The sequence below is a fragment of the Cervus canadensis genome, chromosome 18 (assembly GCF_019320065.1).
Source record: "Cervus canadensis isolate Bull #8, Minnesota chromosome 18, ASM1932006v1, whole genome shotgun sequence".
NCBI classification, from domain to species: domain Eukaryota; kingdom Metazoa; phylum Chordata; class Mammalia; order Artiodactyla; family Cervidae; genus Cervus; species Cervus canadensis.
Genome location: NC_057403.1, coordinates 57,033,435 through 57,046,349, shown reverse-complemented (window position 1 = coordinate 57,046,349; position 12,915 = coordinate 57,033,435). Strand labels below are relative to the sequence as shown.

The window sequence follows — 12,915 nt, the reverse complement described above, 5'->3', positions numbered from 1 at the left end:
TTTTCTTGCAGAAAATTATGTTCAGATCCTATAGGGAAGTTGCTGTGCTAATCTTGTAATAGCATTTTGATCGTGTTGCCAGAAGGGGGTGCCAGAATATAATGTTTAATCTCATATTATTTTAGGGTAAACAGTGCACAGTTGCCAAGATTTTAGAAATATGTATGTTCTTTATTAATGTATTTTAATTTTATGATGTTTGCATAGCCTATTTGTTTGTTTTTTTCCCTTCAGTTACTGGGGGCAGACAATCTTATGAAAGTCTACTAGACAAAGTGTGAGAGCAATTTGAGAATGCTTGCTACTATGGTCGGGACAGGGGCAGAATTTCAAAGACTTTTCTACACCTGTCTTCCATATGTGTTACAATGAGGGCTGACTGTTCACAATACAAAGTAGTATATGAATTTCCTTTCCAAATGAATCTCAAAATAGTTGCCCCCCCAGAAAAAAAAAAAAAAAAAGTTGCCCAAGTTCATTAACAAGCAGGGGTTAGTATATTTGGTTTCTGATAAAATATTGATATAAGCCTTTCTCATAATGACTGGATTACTGTTTGGATAATGTGAGCTAGAGAGCTGTATCTCACTTGCTGGGGTAATCAAGGTTGCTTATGGTTTTACCATTTTCTGTTCCTGTTTTGATTGTATAGGACTTGAAGCTGGCTGTGAAGTTTTCAGTCTGCCTTGATATGCCATCATCATTAGAACCTTTAGATTTCTCTCAGGTTGTCTCCTATTTGCGGAGTATTTAGTAATAAGAATATCGGGCTTCCCAGTTGGCTCAGATGGTAGTGTCTGCCTGCCATGTGGGAGACGTGGGTTCGATCCCTGGATTGCGTAGATCCCCTGGAGAAGGAAATGGCAACCCACTCCAGTATTCTTGCCTGGAAAATTCCATGGATGGAGGAGCCTGGTAGGCTCCAGTCCATGGGGTCACAAAGAGTTGGACACGACTGAGCGATTTCACTTTCACTTTTCACTTTCAATAAGAGTATTACTTGCTTTCATTCGTAATTGTTAAACATGACTGTTACTTTTTCATTGCTATTTAAAGTACTTCCCAATAAAATTCACTTATCTGTAGTTTGCTTATATTCAAGTTCTTCAGTGTTTGTTCACAAATAGAATGAAGAAAGCTTGATTTCTGTTGTCAATATACAGGACTCTTGTTTAGATAAAGCTAAACACAAACATGTAACACTAAGTGCCATATATTACCTCATTTAACACATTTAATCTTCAAAACAGCCCTCTGAAATACAAGTACTCTTTTCATTCCTGTCTTGCATATGAGGAAATCAAAACACAGAGAGGTTGAGTCATGTGCCCCAAAACACACAGGCAGCGTGTGGCAGAGCTGGCATTTGAACTCGGGCATTCTGGCCTCAGAGACCACCAGTTCAGCTACCACACAGTAGTGCCTTAAAAACTTAGTCTTTCCCATGAAAACCTATAGAAGGGGGAAAACATCTATGAGTAGTTTCTTTCTTTATAGCTCAGATGTTCCCAAGTGTGTGGTATTTGCATACTTTGGAAGCTGCTGCCAAATGAGCAACCTGCCTTAGATTGAAGACCATTTATTGTTTTTAAGTAATCTCTTGTCTTTCCTGTCTTTGTTCTCTATTTTTAGGTTAAAAGTTTCCTGGAAAAATGCCACATCTTACTATTTTCTGTGTTTCTGACTAAAAGCAAAACTGTTTGAAGGAAAGCAAAATAAAAAACAAAAAAATTGCCCTTATTTATACCGAGTGACAGTAACAACTTCATATCCAGAAAGACAAATGTATCCACTTCTGTTATTTGCATTCCTACTTCTGGTACTGTACTAGACTAGTACTGTCATCCTCCCAGTGGTCTATATTTCTTTAAAAGTCATCTTTGATTCTCTCTTACGCTTCACATCTCATGAGTTGCCAAATCTTATTTTTTTAAACTCTGTAGTGTTTTTCACACACAGCCACCTTTATTTCTCTGCCACGACTCCAGCGAGTTCACTGTCATACGTGCGGTGTCCTTAGCCTTCTAACCAGTCTCTCTAATACATTTCACCTGCTTGTGCTTTTGAAAGACTAATCTGCCTTTGGTCATTCCATTCAGATGGAGGTTCTTCCTAGTTACCCCTTGCTTACCAAGTAAAGACATTAGTATTTAGCCTCCTCCTCGGGGCACTCTGTGATCTGAGGCTGAGAAGTGTTTGGCCGTTTCCACTCTCTTCTGGAGTGCGGCTCACTTCTTACGGCCATCCTGTGTCTTACTGCCTCTGTGCATTTGGTCAGCCCACGTGCCCTCCCCTTCACGTTTTTAACAGATAAATCATGTTAACTCTTCTCTGAAGTCAAGACCTGTCAGCTTCATCTTTTGATGAACGTATACTTGGATAGACATCTCTGACCACTGGCCACATCCCCATATGGTTCTCTGACGTGCGGGTCAGGGACCATTATGGGAGCAAGAGTTAAGTGGAAGTCACCGGAACGTTCCTCCCCTGCCAAGGTAGAGAACTGCATCCTGAGGAACGTGCAGACCTCAGTGCCACCATCAAAGACTCGAAAGTGCGAGGGTGGAGCCCCATCACATCCCCACTTAATTCACTTAGAACAAGTAGAAGAGTCAGCTGCAGTTTGGAAAATAGCCGTCAGCTTTCCATAAACTTAAACAGGTGGTTAGGTGGTCACCGACCGAATGATTAACTAGCAGGAGGAGTTAACTGCTAACCTGTGAGAGGAGACGCTGATGAAAACAGAAATAGCCAAGAAACAAGTGCAGTGGCAGCCTTTAGGACCAAGGGAAAGTGTCCCAGGAAGGAACAAACTTGGAAGTTTGCTCCCCACCCTGCAGGGCTGGGATTCACCTCTGTGGGGGAGGGGGTGCAGTGGCCCAGGATTCGGCAGAGCCCTGGGACGCCGGGGCCAGAGCTGGTGCGCCGGAAGCTGCTTGCTGGCTAGCAGAGCACCTCCGCACAGGTGAGCTCCTCCGGGTCCCCTGCACACTGGAGACCGCAGAGCAGACCACCAACACCAGGGGAGAAGCCCTTTACTCCCCAAGCCTTGCAATCCCTCCAGTGCCCTCTGTTGACAAAGCTTAGCATTGCACTTACCTTCTCAGAGAGCCTGCACATCAGTGTTCATTTTCTCCATTGTGTATTGTTTCATTGGTTTCTCCTCTTGTCTATCTTATTTCCTTCCTTTTACTTACCCTGGGTTTATTTTGTTTTTCCTTTTCTACCTTCCTTAGGTCGCATGTTAGATTTTTAAAATTTCTCTGCCGCAGTCTCCTATCTTTCCATCATAAGCCTGTTTTCCTTTTTTGCTTACTGAGCATCGTTGTGCTAGCTGTGTCCACATCCCTGCCTGGTAGATAATCCCATCATCTGAGTCATCAGAGTTGGCCTCTGTTAATTGTTTAGTCCCCCTAGAAGGGGTTCTTATTTATCTGGCTCTTTTGTTGAGTAATTCTTAATTATGTCCGGGCTTTGTGAGCAGGACACTATTGAGGACCTGAGATCTCTTCTGGCACTCCAAAGAGGTGCTCCTAGCGTTTTGCAGGCAGTGGGCATGCTCAGACTTGCTGAGCCTCAGGTGCAAGCATCCGTGGGTCCAGTGCCCATAAGACGTGAGGTCAGCGATCACCCATTTTCACTTTACAGGGAGAGCTCTTAGATTTTTCCCTTTTTCTATTTATTAGAGGCAGCTCAGAGGCAGGGGCCAAGGTGTATTCCCAGTCCCACAAACTGCTTGATACCAATCAGCTTTCAGATATTAGAGGAATCGGATCTTCACTTTATAGCAGCTTGGCCTCTGAGTTCCATGATCTTGGACAACATTCTGCTGCTACATTTCTTGGGATTCAAAATAGGGAATGTGCCACTCTGTAATAGTCTGGAGAGAGTGTGCATTGGGAAAAACAAAGCGCTGCTTGTAGTGAAGTAATCTTCTGTGCTCTGGTAGTGAGTGGAGGCCTGGACATTGGTGGTGCTAAAGGGCTTACATACATTTCCTCTAACTGAGGTCTGCTCTGACCTGGCTATGCCTTTAGCTATGAAAGGGAATTGATCAAATTTACTTAAGTGAACATTATTATATAGCAGAGTCTAGTTTGTGTTGTCTTAAAGCAAAAAAAACAAAAAGCTTTTATTTGGGAATAATTTTAGACCTGTAGAAAAGTAGCAAAAATAGAGTTCCCTTAAGCCATTCACCCAGCTTCTCCTACTGTTAACATCTTACACGCTGTAGTATTCACTTTGGTACAGTATTATTAAGTAAACTGCAGGCTTTATTTGAATTTCACCCGTTCATCCACTAATATCTTTTACCCTTAAAGGTTATTGGATGGTTTTTTCTAGGATGTCTCTCCATCTGGGTCTGTCTGATGATGTCCCATGATGAGGCTGAGGTTCTGCGTTTGGGGTAGGGACCCCTCATAAGTGCTTCCGGGCCCTTCTCTGCCCGGTGGCAGGGGGAGAGATGCTTGGTCCCATTACTGGTGATGCTGATCTTGATGACTTGGTTAAGTGCCATCTGTGGGGTTTCCCCACTGTAAAGTCACTGCTTCTCCCTTTGTAATTCATGAATATCTTGGAAGAGATAATTTGAGAATATGCAAATATACTATTTCTCCTTAAATTGTCACCACTAATTGAGCAACCTCGATGGACTGGCGTCACAGAAGTTAGAACCATGGTGTTTGCCTCCTGGTGATTTTTCTGCTTCCCTCATTCCTTCTCCCTTTGTTAGCTGGAATTCTTTTTTTTTTTTTTTAGCTGGAATTCTGTAAAGAACACCTGTCCCTTCCTATTTTTTTTTTTTTAATGGATTGAGCCATTTATTTATATCAGTATGGACTCATGGATGTTTATTTTATTCTCTGAGTTACCTATCCAGGACTGTCATTTCCTGTGTGGCTCCAGTTGCTCCAGCTGTGGCCGTCAGGAGCTGCATGTCGGCTGTGTCCTCTGACACACCTCATCCTTTTTGAAATGCTTCCTCCACAGCAGCACAAGATGGTCCAGGCTCATCTTGTGTTTTCTGTCTCAGCTGTGGAATCAGCCACTTCTTCATGGAGCCCTGGCTCCTTTTCGTGGTTATTAAATTGATTTTCAGCAGAAGAGCCAAGGCAATTTAGCAGGGAAAGAAATGTCTTTTTAGCAAATGATGCTGGGAAAACTAGCTATCTCTATGCCTAGATATAAGGATAAAAAGGACTTGACTCTTATACCGCACACCATATACCAATGGTAACTTGAAATGTATCATAATACCTAAATGTTAATACTGAAACAAGAAAAACTTCCAGAAATTTTAATTTAAAAAACTTTTGCAACTTTGAAATAGGCAAAGATTTTCTAGAAGGACATAGGAAGCATGAACTATAAAAAGGGAAAAAAAATGATAAACTGGAATTCACCAAACTTAAAAAACTGCTGTTCTCAAAAGCCCCCATTAAGATAATGAAAAGACACTCTACATGCTGGGGAAAAGGATCTGTGATGTACATATCCAACAAAGGACTTGTAACCGTAAAATAAAAAAGAATCTTAACATTCAGTAAGACAGAAAACCCAGTTTGAAAAATGAACAGATCTTTGAGCAGACATTTCACCAAAGTAGATACACAAAGTGTCCGGTAAGCACACACAGAGATGCTCAGCATCATTAAAGTGAAAAAAGACCGACAGTACCAAGAGCAGGCAGAAATGACCAGCAGCTGGAATTTTCACACGTTGCTCATTGACATGCAGAAGGACACAGCACCCTGGAAAACAGTGGGCATTTTCTTATCAAAGGAAATATACCTTTAACCGTATAAACAAGCAATTCCGTAGCATAAGCCCACAAAAGAGCTTTGCCCTCTAATGTCCAAAATAGCTTCACTCACAATAGCCAGACACGGGAAAGTTAGTTAACCCCACAGTCGTGTCCAACTCTGCGATTCCATGAACTGCAGCCTGTCCCGCTCCTCTGTCCATGGAATTTTCCAGGCAAGAATACTGGAATGGCTTGCCATTTCCTTCTCCAGGGGATCTTCCGGACCAGGGGATCAAACCCAGGTCTCCCACATTGCAGGCAGACTCTTTACCAGCTGAACCACAAGGGAAGGTTGACATTAGAGGCTGCCCAAATGAACCTAAACAGGTCAATGGTTGACAAATTCTGCTACACCGTGTAGGGCTGCTGCTGCTGCTGCTGCTAAATCGCTTCAGTCATGTCCGACTCTGTGCGACCCCACAGACAGCCGCCCACCAGGCTCCCCCGTCCCTGGGATTCTCCAGGCAAGAATACTGGAGTGGTTTGCCATTTCCTTCTCCAATCCATGTAGGGCAGTCCTACTTAAAATAACAAGAAATGAGATAATGATGAAACCACAGCATGGGTGACTCTCAGAAGCACTGTGCTGAGGGACAGAAGCACACTGGATAGTGCAGTCTCTGTGATTCAATACATGCCACCTTCCGGAACAGACACGACTCAGTCTTCAGTGACAGGAGGGAGATGAGCATTTCCCCAAGATAGGGGTGTGGGGGTCGTGCCTCCTCCTGTTGGCGGCGCCCCGAGCTGTGTCATCTCAGCCTGCCCGGATGTCATGGGTCACCCTCTTGGCCTCCTTCATCCTCTCCCTCTGTTTTCAGGTGGATCTATCTTAATGACCAGAATTTATGCATCCCGGCCAGTTCCTCTTTCGTGTATGGAGCCGTCCCCATAGGTGCCAGTATCTACGTCATCGGAGATCTCGATACGGGTCAGCATGTTAAGAGTGATCTCATGGGAGCCCTTTCCCGGGGGTGGGGATGGGGGGAGGGGTCGGGGGTCCCGGGCTCCCCAGGGGGGTGTGTCACCTCCGCTTGTTCTCCCGGGGCGCAGGCACCAACTACGACTACGTGCGCGAGTTCAAAAGGAGCACGGGAACCTGGCACCACACCAAGCCCCTGCTGCCCTCCGACCTGCGCCGCACGGGGTGCGCAGCCCTGCGCATCGCCAACTGCAAGCTGTTCCGCCTGCAGCTGCAGCAGGGCCTCTTCCGCATCCGCGTGCACTCGCCGTGACGCGTGGCCGCGGGACGCGCCGCTCCTGACCTCGCGCCGGACGCCACGCTCCGCGAGGGGACAGACGGCGGGGCCCCTCGCCCCGCGCCGGCCTCCGTGCGGTAACGCGGGTGGTTTTCTAACGCTTCGAAGCCTGGGCTTCAGCTCTAGTTCCGGAGAACACGTAAACTGAAAAAAAAAACTACCAAGGTGGGGAATCCGTTTCTCCTGTAGGTGTGTCCCTAGACCAACCGGGGCTAGGCAGTGTCCGAGGAAAAGGGAAGTGGGAATCGTGTAAAATATGGAAGTTAAAACCCTAAGGTGCATTTTCCCGGAGGGGATCTCATGTGTGACTAACCGCTGTGTTCAAGTACCTGGCTTTGGTTGGGGAAAAAAAAAAAATCCGTATATGCAAATCAACATATCCAAACATACCAGGATTGCTTTTCCACTGCACTTGGAAGGAGATATTATGCCTAACTCTGCCCAACCATTTAAGGGTTTGTGCCTAAAAATGTTAGTTTGGACTCAATGCCAGTTAGTCTCCACTTAACAGTGTACTAGTTCTCTACCCTAAGAATCTTTTTTGAACTAAATTATGATGAATCGAAACTAAGATAAAATTTCTCTTGTATGACATTCTATCTTAGTAATCTAAAGGGTCAGTAAATTAAGGAGTCAGGTGGCAGCCCTCCTGTGACTTTAAAGGAAGTTGTAGCTTCTGTGTTAATTCAGATGAAGATGCGTCATGCTGTCATGTCTGGGGTTGAGAAGGACCTCCTGCAGTGCCATTCTTCCTTTCCAACTAAGCAGAACCATTTTATAAATCTGAGGACATTAGTGAGTAGGAGATTTTATAAAAGAAGGACCCGAGTCGGACAAATAATAAAGGTCTGCTATGACCAAAAAAAAAAAAAAAGAAGTCCAGAGAAAATACATAGGGATCAAAAACTTAAAAAAAAAAAATCTGCCTGAAAGCACACAAAGTCTTGTTTACTACTGTCTAGGGTTTGAAAATGTCTTAGAACGCGAATTCATGTTAAGAATCTAGCCTTTGTAGCAGAATTTTCTCAATGCCGTTCACTAGTACGAGTTTCTGACAAATTACATAGCAAGTAAAGTTTGGCTGGTAGAATAAACTACCTCAACTTAATTTCATTCTGTTCATAGTAGAGCAAATTAATCCTTTCCTCTCTCATCTCCATGTCAACCCACATTGACCCCTCTTCCCATGGGGGAAAAAAGTCTGTCTTTAGTGGCACTTAACCTTGTAAGATACTTTGTTTTCCATTTGGATTATGCCACTTTCATGTGAAACCAGGGACTTCAAAGTGCTTGATGACTTTATCATTTGAAATTTATGCAATATCAGATTTCTAATCAATATAGAGGTCTTTATTTCTAATTGTTTTCTACAGCTTTTTTTCCCCTCCCTCTTAGTATATGGCTATAAGAAGCAGCATTTAGTCTTAAATATTAACAAATGTATAAATGTATCCTTTGGTTATAAATTTGAGAATAGGAATTTCTTCTGGAAACTTCCTGCCTAGAATGTTCATATGCTTTTCACATGCATATGAAACATCACTTGTGTTCTTCCACGCAGGGACAGTAGAAGGGGGACCTATGTGCATTTTTTTTTTCTTCTACTTGTTAGAAGTCAATCCAATGCTAGAAAAGGTCGCTGAGCAGCCTTGCCTGTGGGGATTCTGAAGAATGCTATGTGTGCACATTCGCTCTCCATCCTGGCAGAAGACATGGGTCACAGAGGCACGGGGTTTTTATCTTCTCTGTCAGAGGCACTAGGCCATTCACATAGCAGATCTTACCTGTACGTCGAAGCCAGCCTCTTTGCTTTGTACCATGTACCACTCAACTGTTGTCTGCACGCTTTCCCCAGGATGTCTTGGATGTCTTTTAATCAAGGCAAACTACATGGCCACTGCAAAGAAAGAAAACTTTCTTTGTAAAACTAGATGTTAATTTTATGGGAAAGAAACTGCCGAAAGAGTGGGTTTTCTTTGGTAAAATGCCCCATACAGAACAGAACCCAGAAGACACCACTGAGGTACATTAAAGTGGTAACCGATGTCCTGTTAAAGCCGTGACAGTCAGCAATTCTCTTTTCTTTAATTTCTGAAGTTTAAAGTTATTTCCAGGCTACGCCAGGCCTCTCCAAGGAGACAGTTCATTGTTCAGGAGTGAATGAATCCCTATTGCAATACTATCAGTGCCTGCATGACTTGGTCAATTCATTTTATAAAAGTTTTTTTATTATTATTATTTAGTTCGTTGACACTGTAGCTGCAGAAGTTAGGTAATGTTTTCTAAAAGTAAATTTGCCACATAATATGGGATGCAATAACCAACAAAAGCTGCTAAGTGCCAAACTGTTATTTTGTTATATATAAATATAAAAATATTACATTGAAGTGTCGGGATGTATTTAATTTTATTATGTTCCAAAATTAATCATGATTTTCTTGTAAATCACAGTTATGTTAGTATTGTGAAGTAAATTTGAACTCATTTCATGCAGGTTTGTGTTTTAACCATCCACTTACGCCTTGAAACATCCTTTCTTGGTAAATTTTTGATACTTCTTTTAACAGAAGGCACTTTTACCAGATACATGCTGAAATTAGTGGCTAAAGGTCTTAAAATTTTAAATACAATATCTTGGGGGGAAGTGCAATTTATTTTCATTATCCAGGTTGTCTCAGGTTAGAGTAAGTGAATATTGAAAGGATTTCTTCTAGGCTACAGTCTAAAGTAGGTTTGTTTGTTTCTTTGTTTAATACATCCAAACATTGTTTGTTTGTTTTTTTTCAAAGATTTAAGTGTTTAATTTAAAATGAAGTTTTTAATTTTTTGTGATAGTGCTTATATCCTGTGAGACATAAAAATGTGTGTGAGAGGGGGAGAGAGAGAGAGAGTGTTTGTGTGTGTGTGTGTGTGTGTGATGTGATTTGGTAAGTCTGTTTATATATGTTTACTTTTGGAATTGTCATTCCAAACTACATATATTATTGTCTCCTGGTGCTTCAGAGAAATTCTTGAGCCTGTGGCCCTTCAGCTTATACTACTGTGTTAAACTCATGTTGAGTGAATATATTGATGTATTTGTAGTTTGTAGTAAGTTTTACTTGGCATTTGCATTTCTTTTCTTTAGCATAGTAAAAACAGTGCTTACCAACTCATAGTTGGTATACTGTAGAAATTTGGCCTAAGAAATTTCTAAATTCACCATTTCTTTCATTAATCCACTCTTTGATCGCCGTCAGGAGTTGATAGCTAACAGTAGGCTTTTTTCAAACTGTGCAGCAACCGAAAAGGCATATTTGGGGGCTGTTGGACAGTATACTGTTTGTCTTGAAGGATCCTCTCAGCTTGCACTACCACTTTAGTGATGGCACTCTCTTCAGCGACGCTTTGGAAGTGCCATTCTGTCCTTTACGAGCGGGGAGTTCCCTGGGCGATGCACCGGAGATACATCCTTTGTATTGACGTGGTAAAGACCGGGCTCCTTTGCTGTAGCATTCCAGTTGCTCAGGGTAGCAGGGCAGGGTTCTAGAGAAATGTGGTAGCTGCCTTGGTCCACCGGGTTTCTGCCTGGTGCGTCCTTCCTACGGTGCGCCAGACCAGGGATCCCCAGCAATTTTCCAAGGAGCTCTAAAAACACTACAGTATTACCTTCTAGAATGTTGGCTGTCTTGATTCAAGAGGAGGCTGCCTGTGGTCAGATGAAGACATGCAACTGTCCAGGGAAAGAATGAGGTGGCACTTGCACTGCATCAACTTTGAAGGTGCTGGAACCCCCTCACAGAGCACCCAGTGGAAGGGAAGGAAGGGTGAGGCTGCTTGGATTCAGGGACTGCCCTGTGGGCTCTGAGAGAAGTGATCCCGCTTGGCACAGAAAAGCCCACCCTGGGTTTAATCACCAGTGTTGATAAAGCTCCTACTCAGAATTCTGCTTGGGCTTCTGGGGAGCATCACAGCGAGGCAGGTGAAATACTGCCCTCCCTCTAGCCTGTAAACTCCTCGTGGGAGGGACCCTACCTTAGTCTTCCGCTAATCCCAGTGCTCAGCACACAGTAGGTAGTCATTTATTATGACCAATGACTATAGTGTCCTTGCGATCCAAGTGACATTCTTCACAGGATTGAAAGTGACTTGCTTTTAAATGGGACTTTTAAATGAGAAGCTTTGTACACAGAGGGGCCAGCCTGCTAACATAGAGCTGGAAACCTGTACAGAATAAAAAAGCAAAGTGCCTGACCTATATTATGCACAGCTCTGTGGTCCCTGTTTGTTCCATAGGATTTTTGAGACCCTATCCTCAGCATACCTAATAATGCTTATCACATTTAATTTTGTTTTCACTGCTTTTTATATGGGGTGCAGGATCTTCCCAGAATACACTCTTTGACCCTGACATGTCTGTGACAGGTGCAGTGGTCTCTGGTGGACAGAAAGCATCCCAGTAGATATAGCTTCACTCCCTACTTCAGATGTGGATGGAAACCAAAACATGGAATCCAGTCTGTGGACTCTCATTTCACTGTTCAGCCAATTAGAATATCACTTAATGTTATAGGCAGGCAAGTATTTTAATCATATAAGAATCACTTATAGTGTAACTTAAACTCCCAAACATATCCTTTACAAGTTACACAGATATAAACTGAAAGATCTTTGGTTTTCTTTGTCAGTTAGCTGTGGGAAATTTAAGAATTTACTAAAATATCGTAAGAGCAGAGGTAATAAGTATTTGTGTTTGAGAGAGAAGCTGTTTTTACTTTGAAAAGCTGAAGCTTCACTTACCCTTCACTTCCTTACCACATTTAAGGAAAGGATACTGTGTCTTAGAATGTTGAGGAAAGCATTTTTCTAGTTTTCTAGTAATCCGTGAAGTATCTTTTGAGGTTGGTTCAGAAATGATAGAAGTTTATGCTACAAGGGTGAGGAATGTGACAAACCTGCTTACATCTGAGGAGAACATGAGCTCAGGTGAGTTGGCCCTGCCTGTTGCCAGTGAAGTCCCAGTGATTATTGAACTGGTGGCTTCATCTATTCTTTTTTTTTTTTTTTTTTGGCATACCACCTAGTAAAACTTCTAAATTTTTGTATTTTTTCAGAGGTAATTCTATTATTTAATTTTAAACATGTCTCAACTTTGTCACATTGTGATATGTGACATGTGAGAACCTCACATATAACTATATCTCCTCTGGTCTGATTCGTACCCTTTAGGAAAGTTAGTTCTTGCTCAGTTCTACCTTTGAAGTTCTCTAAGTGGAAGGACTTTTAAACTCCTTCCCTTTCTTATGAAATTAAATATCTAATTTGTTGTTCAGTCACTAAGTCTTGCCCGACTCTTTGCAACCCCATGGACTGCAACACGTCAGGCTTTCCTGTCCTTTACTATCAGTTTGTTCAAATTCATGTCCATTGAGTTGGTGATGCTCTTTAACCACCTATCTCATTCTCTTGCCCCCTTCCCCTTCTGCCCTCAATCTTCTTACCCAGCATCAGGGTCTTTTCCAATGAGATGGCTCTTTGCATCAGGTGGCCAAAGTATTGGAACTTCAGCATCAGTCCTTCCAATGAATATTCAGGGTTGATTTCCTTTAGATCGACTGGTTGGATCTCCTTGCAGTCCAAAGGACTCTCTCAAGAGTCTTTTCCAACACCACAGTTCAAAAGCATCAATTCTTCAGTGCTCAGTTTTCTTTATAGTCCAACTCTCACATCCATACATGACTACTTGAAAAACCATAGCTTTGACTGTATGGACCTTTGTCAGCAAAGTGATGTCTTCACTTTTTAATATGCTGTCTAGGTTTGTCATAGCTTTCCTTCCAAGGAAAAAGTATCTTTTAATTTCTAATAACA

General features: G+C 42.6%; 1 protein-coding gene across 3 annotated transcripts in view; it reads left to right on the top strand.

Annotated features, from left to right (window-relative positions):
- The window catches only part of GAN (gigaxonin), a 48,148-nt gene extending 36,389 nt beyond the window's left edge, over window positions 1–11,759 (top strand). For all 3 annotated transcript variants that reach the window (XM_043435340.1, XM_043435341.1, XM_043435342.1), the window contains 2 exons: window positions 6,628–6,737; window positions 6,860–11,759. In XM_043435340.1, coding sequence (XP_043291275.1) covers window positions 6,628–6,737; window positions 6,860–7,041 — 292 coding nt within the window. In that variant the 3' untranslated portion in view covers window positions 7,042–11,759. The remainder of the gene's footprint in view (window positions 1–6,627; window positions 6,738–6,859) is intronic.
- Window positions 11,760–12,915: the final 1,156 nt, after the last annotated feature.